Source organism: Passer montanus, unplaced genomic scaffold, assembly GCF_014805655.1.
Source record: "Passer montanus isolate IOZ18808 unplaced genomic scaffold, ASM1480565v1 scaffold6, whole genome shotgun sequence".
NCBI classification, from domain to species: Eukaryota; Metazoa; Chordata; class Aves; order Passeriformes; family Passeridae; genus Passer; species Passer montanus.
In genome coordinates, this window is record NW_024371037.1 from 13,511,073 (window position 1) to 13,524,006 (window position 12,934).

At 36.2% G+C, this 12,934-nt stretch overlaps 1 protein-coding gene across 4 annotated transcripts in view; it reads left to right on the top strand.

Moving 5' to 3' along the window:
* Positions 1-2,259: 2,259 nt before the first annotated feature.
* PPHLN1 (periphilin 1) overlaps positions 2,260-12,934 on the top strand; it is a 57,421-nt gene continuing 46,746 nt past the window's right edge. For all 4 annotated transcript variants that reach the window (XM_039726899.1, XM_039726900.1, XM_039726898.1 and 1 more), the window contains exons 1-4: positions 2,260-2,307; positions 3,382-3,473; positions 6,660-6,839; positions 7,287-7,342. In XM_039726899.1, the coding sequence (XP_039582833.1) occupies position 2,307; positions 3,382-3,473; positions 6,660-6,839; positions 7,287-7,342 (329 nt within the window). In that variant the 5' untranslated portion in view covers positions 2,260-2,306. The remainder of the gene's footprint in view (positions 2,308-3,381; positions 3,474-6,659; positions 6,840-7,286; positions 7,343-12,934) is intronic.

The following is a 12,934-nucleotide window of genomic DNA, read 5'->3' on the forward strand; positions in this document are numbered from 1 at the left end:
TATTAGAGCAAAACATAGTGCTAATTGGAGTAAAGCTATTCTTGGTGGCTGGCTACAATAGAGCAGCTTGTATTGAGTTCATAGAATGATCTTTGCACTTACAGAAAGTGTTTGAGAGAAGACTTTGCTTTAGGTAAAATAGTCACCTCTGATAAAAAATAGGAAGAGATTGTTTAAATTAATATAGCAAGTGATGATATATCATAATTAACATCAACTGTTTGGGGTTTTTTTATATGCTAATAGAAAATAGTTAATCAGAATGAGCAATACTATTTGGTGTGAAACCAGATTTTTCTCATTCTTTCTTTACAACAACTTTGTTCCTACTGAGAGAACAGATGAATCTCAATACAGCATAACAAATTTGAGATTTGAACTCTTGAGTCTTTGTTGTTGGAATCTTCTGATATTGATCCTAAGAGTTTAAACTGTCCATGGTTGTTATTAAAGCTGCATCAGGTCACATCAGTTAAGAAATTGATTGTTTTCTTTTTCTGTAGAAACAGATAAAAGGTGCTCAGGATGCTGGGAATTGCATTTTCTTCCATTCAAGCATTTTTTTCTTTTGGTATTTTCAAATAGATCCTTATTTTATCTCATTGTTCTCAGCTAAAATTTGTCTTTTTTGTCTTCTGTATAAAATTGGTCTTCTACTTGTTTACCTTACCAGCATTTTAACCAATGTACTTGATGGTTGATTCTGCCTGATTAACTTCCTTCATTTCATTCTTTTAAATGCAGATGAGATTTTTCTTCCACCTGCATAGTTGTTTGTTGTCTACTGTATATTTTTGTCAGTCTGTTGACTTTTGTGATAGTGTATCTCTACCTTTTCCCAGCTTCTGTTTTTGTTGAAATACTGGTCTTAATTCTTGCTCATTTCAGTGAGGTCTGGCAGTGATAACAAAAGGGAGTGTTTTTATCAGCCTTGCTTCCTGATAAAATAATGGGGTGTGTATGTGAGTGTTGGTGCCTGCTGCCAGTGATGTGTGTTGGGATGTTGGAGGTGGTTTGACTGATAAAGCAGCGTGAAGTGTAAGTTTGCCCTCAGCCTCAGTAGCACTTAGCTGAGATGTGTTACTTTTTTGAACATTGTGTTCAGTTAGCAGTTTCAATAAGTTCTGCAGGCAAAAGGACAGATACTACTGTATTTGTCCAAATGGGAAAAAAAGCAACCCACTTGAAAACCTCCTCAGAAGAATTCAGCTTCTGGTATTTTGCTATTTGTCTAAAAAACTGCGGGTTTGCCGTCAAGTACCTAAATCTCTGTTTGTGTGAGAGATGGGTGGGCTGTGGATGGGCAGGGGAGGGAGTGGGTGCTGTGGCCACTCCAGGTGCTTCCCAGCTGTGGGCAGGTATAGACACAAGGTGTGGTAAAGGCTGGGCATGAGGGACCAGCAGTGAAGTGTTTTAGGGCAGAGCACGTGATGCCTTTTCAGCATAATGATTTTGTCTTGCTGTAGCTAATTCTGTCCCTCCTGGTACAGAAAAACACAGAAATGTTCAAGTGTTTTTCTGAGCACAAAGAAAAGAGGACAGTGGGGACAGCTAAGAGCAGATAGAGCATCCTCTTGGTAATGTGGGAAGGAGGGCATGGGGTTGGCCTAAGAGCTGTTCATACGCATATAGCTCTGGTGTGCATTTTTAAGGCTCTGGAAAAGGTCAGTGAAGTACAAAATAAAGAGAAGTCGAGGCAGTTACTGTGCAAGTGCCAGGAAGGTGCTTCTGATGATGCACCTGACCATCCAATGCAGCAATATGAGCAGTGATTTCAGAATTAGTAACTCTCATGTGGAGCTTACTGGAGAGGGCAGGGACAGAGGATCCTCTCACCTTTGTCCTTACCAAAACTGGGATCAGATGGTTGGCTTAGTCAGCCATTTGCTACACCTTAAGAACAAACTTAAGGTCAAGTCTGTTATAAAATGGGACTATAATTTTAAGAAGATAATCTAGTTTGTTTGAACCAATGCTAGGGTCAAAATCTCTGAACATAGATGCATCTTGTAGTTGAGGAAAGAGCTTCTTTATTCACTCTCTTTTACCAAAAGAAAAGTCTTTGTTAGATCAAGCTTTTAATTAACTTCTCATCACATGCAACTTATGATGAATCTTATTTTCTTTTCAAAGACAGACCACAGGGTACAGGCAGTTAAAACCTTTAGATTGTACCTGTCTGGTTTACTTAACAGAAAAACATATACTTATGATGTATATATTTGTATTTTTTGCTAACCTCAGTTACTTTTTTTGTAGGTAGGTGAATGGATCTTCAGAAGCAGAGTTGCTAAAACTGACAGGAAAGTAAGTACGTGAGTGTTGGTTATATTTTGCAAAAGTGTTTATCATAATTAGTGCTACCTCTGTTTACAGTTAATAAACTCTTTTATGTTGATTCTTAGCATCTGTACAATCAGTAATTTTATATAGCCTCAGAAGTCTATTTCCAGTAAAGTGTTTTTACTTTGTGCATGTAGGTAACATTATGTATTTCTCTTTCTGAACATGACCTGGTGTTACTTTTCCCTATTGACTGTTCTTAACAGCTAGAGCTACTACTGTGAACGAAAAACATAATTCTAGCAGTTGCATATCTAGTTTCAGTGTTGTATAGTAGATAATTTGTCACCTTTATAATCAGCAGAAAGGTTTGAACTCCTCACGTCTGTGTTGTCTAGCACAGCATGACTAGAATCTCTTAGGATGATGATTTATTTCCACCTGTCTTTAATGACTAACTCTGCTTATAAAGTCACTTTCCTCTGAAAAGAGGTATTTTTTTGTTCTGTTGGCTCCCAATTTAAAACAGGAAGTACCTGCATGTGAAGAATGTATTGTATGCATGAAATCAAAATGTGGGGCTTTGTACTAAGAAATTAAGTGCTGCATTTTTATCTCTTTCCAGACAGTTGAGTTGATTAAATAATTCAAATTTATATTTTATTAAAAAGTAGAAGTTATTTAATCTAATAAATAGATGTTGAGTTACTTTTTTTAAAGTTCCAGTATTTTTAGCAGAACATTATTAAAATTGCTTTAAGGTATGTGTGTATGCATTTGTCTGTACATCTAGTATTTGCAATATGCATATATTTCAATAGAGTCTTTTATAGTATCTCTAAGTCCTGTAATTTTACTGATTGTACTGGGCTAATTTGCAGTTCCATGTTCTTGCCCATACTGCGAGTTATTTTTGCTCCAAGTACATGACATGCTTTCCATATTTTAAAGGGCTAATAATAAGAAGTCTATGTACAGGGCTTGTGCATAATACATTGTATTGGGAGAAATCCTGGAACCTTTATTTTTCTGCTCACTGTCCTTTTGTCTGTTCATAATGAGTCTGATTTTCACTAATTGTGTTTTCATTGTCTTAAGTGGCCTATCGAAGAGATGAGATGTGGTCTGAAGGGCGATACGACTATGAAAGAGTTCCGAGAGAACGTCTGCCTCCAAGGATTCATGGTGATGTAAGTGTGTAGTGAGCATTGTATCTGTAGCATTGTAACATTATACTGTACCTTTATACAGTGACCTGTACCATAGGGATGGATTTATGTACCTGTGTAAGTTCCTAGTATATCCCAAGTTCATTTTTCCCGTTCCTTGAAGACAGCAATATGGTACTTGCATCCACACAGAAGTAATAAGCTGCCTACTGAATTAAGTATTGGTTTCATTTTTTTTTTCAGTTTTCAAATCTGTTGGAAGTGTTTTAGAGTGTTTGTATTTTGGTAAACTGATTTTTTGCTGTAATTCTTTGCGTTATTAAGCACAGGATTTTTAATGACTTCTGGGAAACAAGAGGCCATACTAATGTTATATTTTGCTATATGTTAATATAGTAACTTGATGTGGTAAAGGAACTTCTTTCATGATTGTTCTTGTCACCAACAAAGCTTTTTTTATAATGTTTAAAGTATAGGAGAAGATGTTTTTAACAAGTGTTAAAAGTACATCTTTGCTAAAGTTGTGCTTTGGAGTTCTGTAAAGGAAACACTTGACAAGGAGAGTGGCAACAGAAATCTGCTTTGTAGATACAGAGTCTTTTGTGGTGTGTTATGTATGTATGGTATGCTTGTAAAAGCAAATGTAGAAGCTGTACTATAGAACAACTTCAGAATGCTTTTAGGAATTCTCTGTCCCACAGAGTTGGGCAATTTTTTTTCACTCTTGTCTGAAGTCTCCAACAATAAATAAAACAGGTTGTAGCTTTATCTTTGGAGGTATTACCTGGTAAATAGAATTTTAAGAATACTTTTTGATATTTCTATTTACATCCTGTGTAATGTGCTTTTGGCAAAATAAAATTTCATGACCCAGTTCCTCTTAACTGACTTCCCTTTTACTTATGGTAAATGTTGAAATAATACCATAGCTGATTTAGTGCATCTTCTGGGTTCCCTCTGTTTTGTTTTCATCTTATCTCTTTGGAGACTTGTGATTACTCTATGCAACTAATTACATAGGCTTCTTTATTGAGTAGTTTTTTAGTGGTTGGCTATTCTGTGACATTTCTGTTACTGTGACAGGCAACAGTAACATTTCTTCATTTTCAGCAAGCTGGAAATTGGATTGATTTTCACAGGATGTTTAGCTGCCTCCTCCAAAATGCTTATCAAGATAGGACAAGAGGAAAAGCAGAATGTATTTTCACTGATGTTTTTTCAGTCGTTTGACTAACACATTGCCAATTTAATTTAACCATTGCATCACTGATATTTCAAAATTCCCATGAGCTTTCAGGCTGTACAGAGAACAATGTGTGATTAGGCATTATGAAAATTTATAGTCTAAAAGATGTGATGCACTCATTTTGATGCAAGTGTTAACTAGATAGTTCAATGCTAGCTTTTTATGACATGTGTTTGGAACTGGGGTTGAAGGCAGTAGCAGAGTACACTCATCAGAATTCATATTACCTATCTGTACCAAAACAACATCCCCAGTAGCTGGGCAAACCAAGATATGGTGTCTCTGCCATACTGAAAGATGGATATAGAGTTCCTTCTCATACAGCTCTGCAGATTCAGAATAGTTGGAAGGCACTTCCTGTCCTTGTAAGCCTGTGCTATTGTATTTATGTCCACGTGTAGAAGTTTTACTTAATTTTGATTCGACAAGTGAAATGGAATTAATTTGTTCAATCTGTTAATGTGCTTAGTGTTTGCTGCTAGGTTAGTAGGTTGGAAATGAGATGTCCCAATGATACAGAATGAAGTATCTTTTCTTTGAAGAAAGCAAGAGATGTGTCCTCTTCTAAACTGGGTGCTAATTGCATGTCAAGCATAGATTGTAGCAGAAACACAGTTATTGTTAAAGAATGTGAAATTTCAAGCACTTGGCATAATTGTGAGAGTAGGATACTCATCGAGTTTTGGTGTAACTGTTCTTCTGTGTGTCAGTATAGTTATGTGGTGGGGTCTTCTGGGTGAGGTTAAAGCAGAGAGCAGTTTTATTTAAGATGCACAGCGCATCTTTGTAAGACACCAAACAAAAAAAAAATTACATGTGGAGGATGTTCGATGAGGTAAGAGTAGATCAAGCATTGTGACTGTGTGTGTAGTCTCCACTTTGCACCTGTATGGCTGTAGGCTGGCTTTAGATTGCCCTCTAGTCTGTTTGTTGGGTGGTCTCTGAAATCAGAACCAACTCTTTTTTTTTTTTTTGCATGACAGTATTTAGCAGTTTGTGAATGCAATGTATTTTTCTGCAGAAACTATCAGTGCATTAGATTGTGACTTCTTACTGTTAAAAAAAATAGCTTGAGTGTCTTTCCCCCTTCCCTTCCCACCAAATTGTGCATTCTAACTCAAGTCTCTGCATTAGTAGCTTTTGTTTAAGGCCCATGAAAAATTGTTTTGCTAAAGGAAGAAGATTTAAAATACAAAATCTTGCATTCATGTTTTCATTCCCTTTTTATTTGCAATTGACTTGTATAAAACTTAGTTCTAGTAAAATTGAATTTGCATCTTTTGCAGCTGTGCAATTTGTACTTAATAAACAAAGAATTTCTTTAGTTGACAAATGGTATATGACATGCTATTTGAAGGAAATAAATTAAATTTGTGTTTTAGCAAAAAGCTGCTTGAAATTTGCACTAAAAGAGAAACCAAGAGTGTTAAAATTCTATCACTTGAATCTTCAGATCACCTACTGCATTGTATTCAGTGTGTTTATCAGGCTGTGAAGGAAGGCCTATCTTAAATACAGTCTCTGCAATACGGAGGATGTTATGGACATAAGAAAAATTGTTAGTATTTTCAAATGGACTCTTTTTTTGCAGGCATTACAGGTGTAACTTGCTTTGTTGCATTCTAAAGATAATGTAAAAATCTGGGAAATACATGTAGCTAACCAATGCTCAGAAAGTAGCTAATGCTAATGCTTATAAATTTTCAAAAGACAATTAAATAATGTTCAAAAATTTCCTTCTATAATTAAACTTTCAATGCCTAAGGATTAAATATGAGTAGTGTCCAATTCGATTAAATAAGTTATTCCACTGTCAGACTGGCATGATGTTTAATGTTTGCTGTTTCCCTGTGCAATTTCCTCTTTTAAGTCCCATATTTAGAAGTAACTTGGTTCTGCTTTTGTTTATGCATTACGGATTTTCAGCTGTTAAAAGCAGTTTTGTTTGTTTTGTGGTTTAGGGTGATTACCACAGAATAGTAAACGTTGTGCCCAAGAAGCCACCCCTGCTTGAGAGGCCCGGGGACGGGAATTACAGTCGCTATGACGATTACGGTCACGCTGAGTACAGAGGCTATAACGAGGGCCGTAGTTTTGCCCACGACCGAAGAAGTGGCCCTCCACACCGAGGTGTACGTAAGGTGATTCTTCTCTCATGTTTATGATGTTTATTTTCTCATTAAGGCTTGAATAGTAGGTAATTGAAATACTGGAAAGGTCCTTATTGTTGCCCCCTGCAAGCCAGCTGTTGGAAATTCTGTACTTTCAAGGTGTTGGTGGTAATTTATATTTCGAAGATAAAAGTGTTCTTTAAGTCAGAGCATATATATATGCTTTGGAAACATCTGTAGCTTGTGTTTGGTATAGCATTGCAAAGTTGCTGTCTTCAATATTGACAGAGGAAGAAAATAAAAAGTAAATGGATAAGTGAATAAATTGAGAAGATATTTGTTGCAAGGGTTAATATTTTTTAGCTCATTAAATGCTTTGGTTTTGCAGTAATTAAGTACAATTTGGCAGCTATCTGTACTTGACATCTTACATTGAGATACGTGTCATGCAGTTGTTTTGCATGTTATGTTTTGCAGGATGAATCAGGATACAGATGGGCAAGGGATGATCACCCTACAAGACCTGAATACAGGTATTTTTTGATTCTGGTAGTGCCGTGCATAGGCTGTGAATATTTAGGGCATTTTACTTGGTTGCCAAAACAGCTGGTAGAGCAGACCAGTGAAGTAGCTGGGAAAGGACATCTGTTGAAGTAAAAGACAATAGTGGAAAAATGGGTTTTAGTTGTATTGTTTGAAATAGAAATTAAAGAAATTACATGACATGAAAGTCTCTGGTTTAATAAGGATAGGAGGCATCATGATAACATTATTACAATGGTAACCTGGAAGTGTAAGTAATTTAATGCATCTTTGATCAGTCAAACTTCTTACATGATTTCAGAGAATTCTTTGTTCTATTATTTGATTCTGCAGCTGCAGTCCAATAGGGCTACAATATAATGATGCCTGTGGCATTTTAAAGGTTGAGGGGATAGATAATGGGATTATGAAGTTCACCACAGCCTTCTTCTGAGCTCCCTGTTTTCTCAGCTGAACTGATGAGTATATATTTCCATCATGTGTAATACTAATTTCTATGAACCCTTCTTAGTCTTTACCTCAGGTTCCCATTTAAGGACTAGTAGTAAATCATAGGGCTGTAATATACATATGCCTGCAATGATGTTTGATATGGATTTTTTGAGTTAGCAAATAAAGTGCACAGGATAGTGTTAAACTCAAAATTTATGGACAAGGATGAAAGTCACCTTAAATATTTAGACAAGAATTGATTGTTAGTATAGATGAAATATTAGCAGTCTGATCTGAGAATGTCATCTGATGGCAGTGCTTTTGTATGCCACATCCTGCATTTCCACTCTTGAGATGTCTATTATACCAGCCTGTATTTGTAGATATTGCTTCATGGTGTTAATCATAATATCATAGAATAACTCCGTGTTACTGCTACATATGTAAAACTATAGTTGTACCATACAAAGATCCACAGAAGTAAACCAAGTTAGCTATAGACACCTGGCCAGTTGGAAAAATTGCTGTTAAACCAGCAGCAAGTTAAAAAAAAAAGACTGCAAACAGGTCAGAAAAAGCTCAGACAGGGCAAGCCTTAGATGTGTGGTGTTGTAAACTCAGTATGATGCTGTTAATGGCAATATCCATACAGGGAGTTGCAGTAGATATCTATTACACTGAGTGGGATGATTTAGACATAACATGGATGGAATATTCTATAACCTCATCATAAAGGAAATCCTTCATATGTCATAAGGGTCTTTGTGCAATAGACTTCTTTCAGAATTGCATTCTTGGGGCTAGAAGAAATAATAAAATATTTTGAAAAGGAGTGCTTAATAAAAATTTGTATAAAAGTTTTTCCATCTTCTCCTCTGAATTTAGAACAACTAGGGTTGTTTAAAGCTGAGGAAAAAACCAAGAAGACTGGGAAGACTGAGTTAGTGTCAGGCAGTTTATTGTACACAGAACAAGAGTGGCACCCAGTGGTCAAAAAGATTGTCTTAAATGCATCCTGATTTCTTCCTTTCAAAATAAGGTTTAAAAAAGTGAGGTTAGAATGTCAGCTCATTTTGTTGAAGGTTTTATAAATGTGTTGTGTGGTATATGATTGTACTATTTGAATATATATGATATAGTTCAGGCTATATAGCTGTTACACAACCTCAATAATGCTCTGGAAGAACTTCATAAAGATCCATGGTTCAAATGTATTTGGACTTGAATGAAATCCTACTGATTTGTTATATAAGCATAGTAAATAATCTTGAAAGTAAAGTCTTGTGATCAGACTGCTAAACATTTGTAGTGTTCCATGTTTGTATTAAACTTAATTACAATTCTTTGTATATTGCTCACTATTGAGCAATGTAGTGTATCTCAAGGAGGAAATCAAAGTACATTTCATGGTATATATTGTCTCTAGTGGTGAAAATGCTAATTACTTTCTATTTCAAAGACAATTTTTCCACAAAACATGATATTAAAAAGTTATTTTGTGCAAAAATGCTTTCTTTTTGGATATGCTTCAATTTATTTTAGGTGAATTCTTTGGAGTACACATAATTCTTTTTCTTTGAGGAAATAGGAAGAGGTTTAAGATGATTTTATCCAGAAGGATTTTTTTAAAAAAAATTATAGAGTTAGGATAGTTAAAAGCTAGACAATCAAGAGACTTGTATGGTTAATGGGTTTTCATAGTTAGTATGGTGACTTTAAATTCTTAATAGCAATAGCAGTTCATTTATTAACAGAAATAATAGCTTTCTTTGTTATTTTTAAAATTGTAATCAGCAGCTAAAAATGTGCTGTAAGAAGTTGACAGTATGATGTTAGCATTTCCCTTTGAGTATTCATTGTTCATATTTTCCTGTTTTGGTTTTTGAAAACATACCTGTCAAAAAGTACTTTCTCATCTCTTACCCTGTGTATATTTCTTCCCCCTATCTTGATTTAGAGTGCTGAAAAACATTACTTGAAATTCTCCCAAAGTAAAATGCTGCTTATCTGCAATATCAAATGTCCTTAAGTGAGTCTTGTGTGCAGTTTTGGGCACCACAATATGAGAAAAATATTAATCCATTAGAAAGTGTCCAAAGGAGGGTAACCAAGATGGTGAAGGGCCTTGAGGAGAAGCATTATGGAGCAGCTGAGGTCACTTGGTCTGTTCAGCCTGGGGAAGAGGAGATTGAGGGGAGACCTCATTGCAGTCTGCAACTTGCTCTGTGGTGACAGGACTTGAGGGAATGGCCTGAAGTTGTGTCAGGGGAGGTTTATGTTGGATATCAGGAAAAGGTTTCTCATCCAGAGGGTGTTTGGGCACTGGAACAGGCTCCCCAGGGAAGCGGTCACAGCACAAGCCTGACAGAGTGCAAGCAGTGTTGGACGATGTTTTCAGGCGCAGGGTGTGACTCTTGGGGATGTCCTGTGCAGGGCCAGGAGCTGGACTTCAGTGATCCTTGTGGGTGCCTTCCAAATCCTTATGTTCTATCATTCTGTAATTCTCTTTAACTTTGCAATTGAAGAAACCAGCAGTTAGGCATCTTTTCTATTTTTTTCCTCTTGTTTCTTCAGTGCTATTTTGTTGGGGTTTTTTTTTAAGCTTCTTGCCTTTTCCTTAAAAATAGGACATGCTTGCCTACTTACCATTTGTAGAGCTGTGGCTTCAGCTGTGATGTGTCTAATGACCAGCAGCAGTTCTCCATGAGTGACAAGAGGATTGCAGAGGTTCTAGCACTTGGCTTACTGTCTTTTTTTTTCTTGCCTCCCTCTTTATAGGATTTTGCTCCAGTTTCCAAGCAGTTGTCATTTACATGGTAGACATTATCATGTCTGGCACTGAGTGGAGCACTACCCTTCCTTCCACATGCTTTTTGAGGGTTGTTAGCCCTGTTTTATGCTATGTTTAGTGAACATCTGTCATCCTGACTGTGACTTTTTTATGGCAAAGATACATATTTTATATTGAAGCAAGGCATCCTGACATTGGAGAGGGAGAGAAAATTATGCATCTGACTCCATAATTAATTACTTTATTATACTATATTACATACATTATATCTAAATGGACTCTGCCATGCATTTACTCTGTGCACAACTGCACAGAGCTGCCCTCATCTCCTGACTCTCCCTGACTGTCAGATGACAGTCCAACACACACACTCTTGGCTCTAACATCCTCACTCTAGGTAAACAATCTCCATATTGCATTCTACTTTGGCACAACACAGGCACAACAAGTGACATGAGCATTGTGTTTTCTTTCTCTCTTGTTCAGAGAATGTGAAACCCAGAAATATTCCTGGGAAGAACTGTGCCTTGCTTTTCTCTATGAAGAGAAATGTAGCAACAGTTTTATATGTAAAAAATAAAGGAATTCAGAGGATGTGCGGGGCATAGATTTCAAAATGAGTTCTCAGCTCTTTCTCTCCTGTTGTCACCTAAGGAATTCTGAACTCTAGGAGCTGATGTGAATTTTGTTTTAGCTTGATTTCAAGTGCCTTTTGGTCCAAGTGTGGTTGGCATATATAAAGAATTGTACATCATAATTTGGAGGAAACTTTCTGCACACCTTTATGTCTTGGTTGCTGATGCTATGAGAATTGTGAGACTTAGCAATTCAAAGGAGTAGAGATCAATTAAGATGTGACTTCTTTGTACATTTATCTTGTACAGATGTTGATAATTTCTGGAGCTATGTTAGTGCTTGTCTTTAGTGAATATACGCTCATTTCTGCAAAGCACTCATGCACATCAGATTTTTTAAAAAGTTGCAGGGAACTGTGCTGTTATATGTTGAAGGATTCTAGTTGTGCAGTACTTCCCTATGGGCCTCATAGCAATGGGTTTTGCATACAAGTTCATTTTTATAAGGTCAGATGAACTTTTCAGTGTGAAATGCTTTAGAAGATTGTTAGCTGCTGTTCACTTTAGTCATGCCAAATTTTAATCCTTTTGAGTGCACAGAGCATTACTTCATTCTTTTTTTTTTAAACCAACCAAACTGAGTTTACAAGATGTGAAATATACGAAACTTGGCAAGTTAAGATGGGTAAGACTCATCTTCAAAGAGAAATTACAAAATGACGCACTTGTAAATCCCAGCTACATATGCATTAAATTTGATCCTTAGAATTATCTGAGGCCCAGATTTTTGTAAAATAAGGGTTGCCGTATTTGTAGAATAAGTAAAAAGTAGACTCCTGAGAAGTGGCTTACACGGGACATTAATATCCCCTCTTCAGCTGTACATATGAATAATTTTTCCTTTGCTAATGGAGGAAACTTATTGCTACTATGTATGTTGTTTTGTTTGTGTGTTGGGTTTTTCTCACATGTTCTAAGTGAAATTAGGAAGTAGTTTTAGCAGTCCAGTCTTTAATTCTAATGCATTTGTCCATCAAAACCAGATCTACTTATTTTCTGGAGTGCTTAGGAAATACTTTGTAATAAATGGAAATACTGAAGTAATTTTGGTGCTACAAATGAGAGAAAACTGGCTAGCAAAATGTAGAAACTTAATTGTTAACAGTTTGTGATCTGTGAACAATTGAGATTCATCAGTCAGTTCTATGTTTTGTTTTGGAAGTATTTTAAATCAGTGGCTTATTGTCTTTTATTTGGGGAAAAAAAAGTGGTTTTCTGAACATTAAACTTGCAATTACCACTTTAGGGTGGTAAAGTGTAATATACCTTGGTTTTTCTAGATGCATGCACCTTCACAGTGAGAATGGGTTCTCTGCAGGCCATGGAATAAATTGGTTGCAAAGTGGGGGATAGAAGCTCAGCAGTCTTGGCTTTTTGGTCTCTGCTTGAGCTACCCTTCTATTTAGCAATTAACCCCTTGTAAGTGCACAAAGTGATGACAGGATGTTGTAGGGTTGCGGTCTGAAGATCATGCATTGAGATGAAAATTGTACTTTGGTTAGAATGGTTATTTTAAATGAAAACTTTTGATGAGAGAGTCTCCAGATGGAAGTTAAGGGTCACTGATTCTTCTCTGAATAAAGCAGCATTTAATATTGAAAGTCCAGACGTGTCATAGGCCTTTACATTGTCACTATGCAATCACCTTTGAGTTACAGGGGGCAGTTATTTCTTGGTTTTTTTTTCTCCTCCCTCTGTGTTTTCTTTAATTAATGAAATAGTGA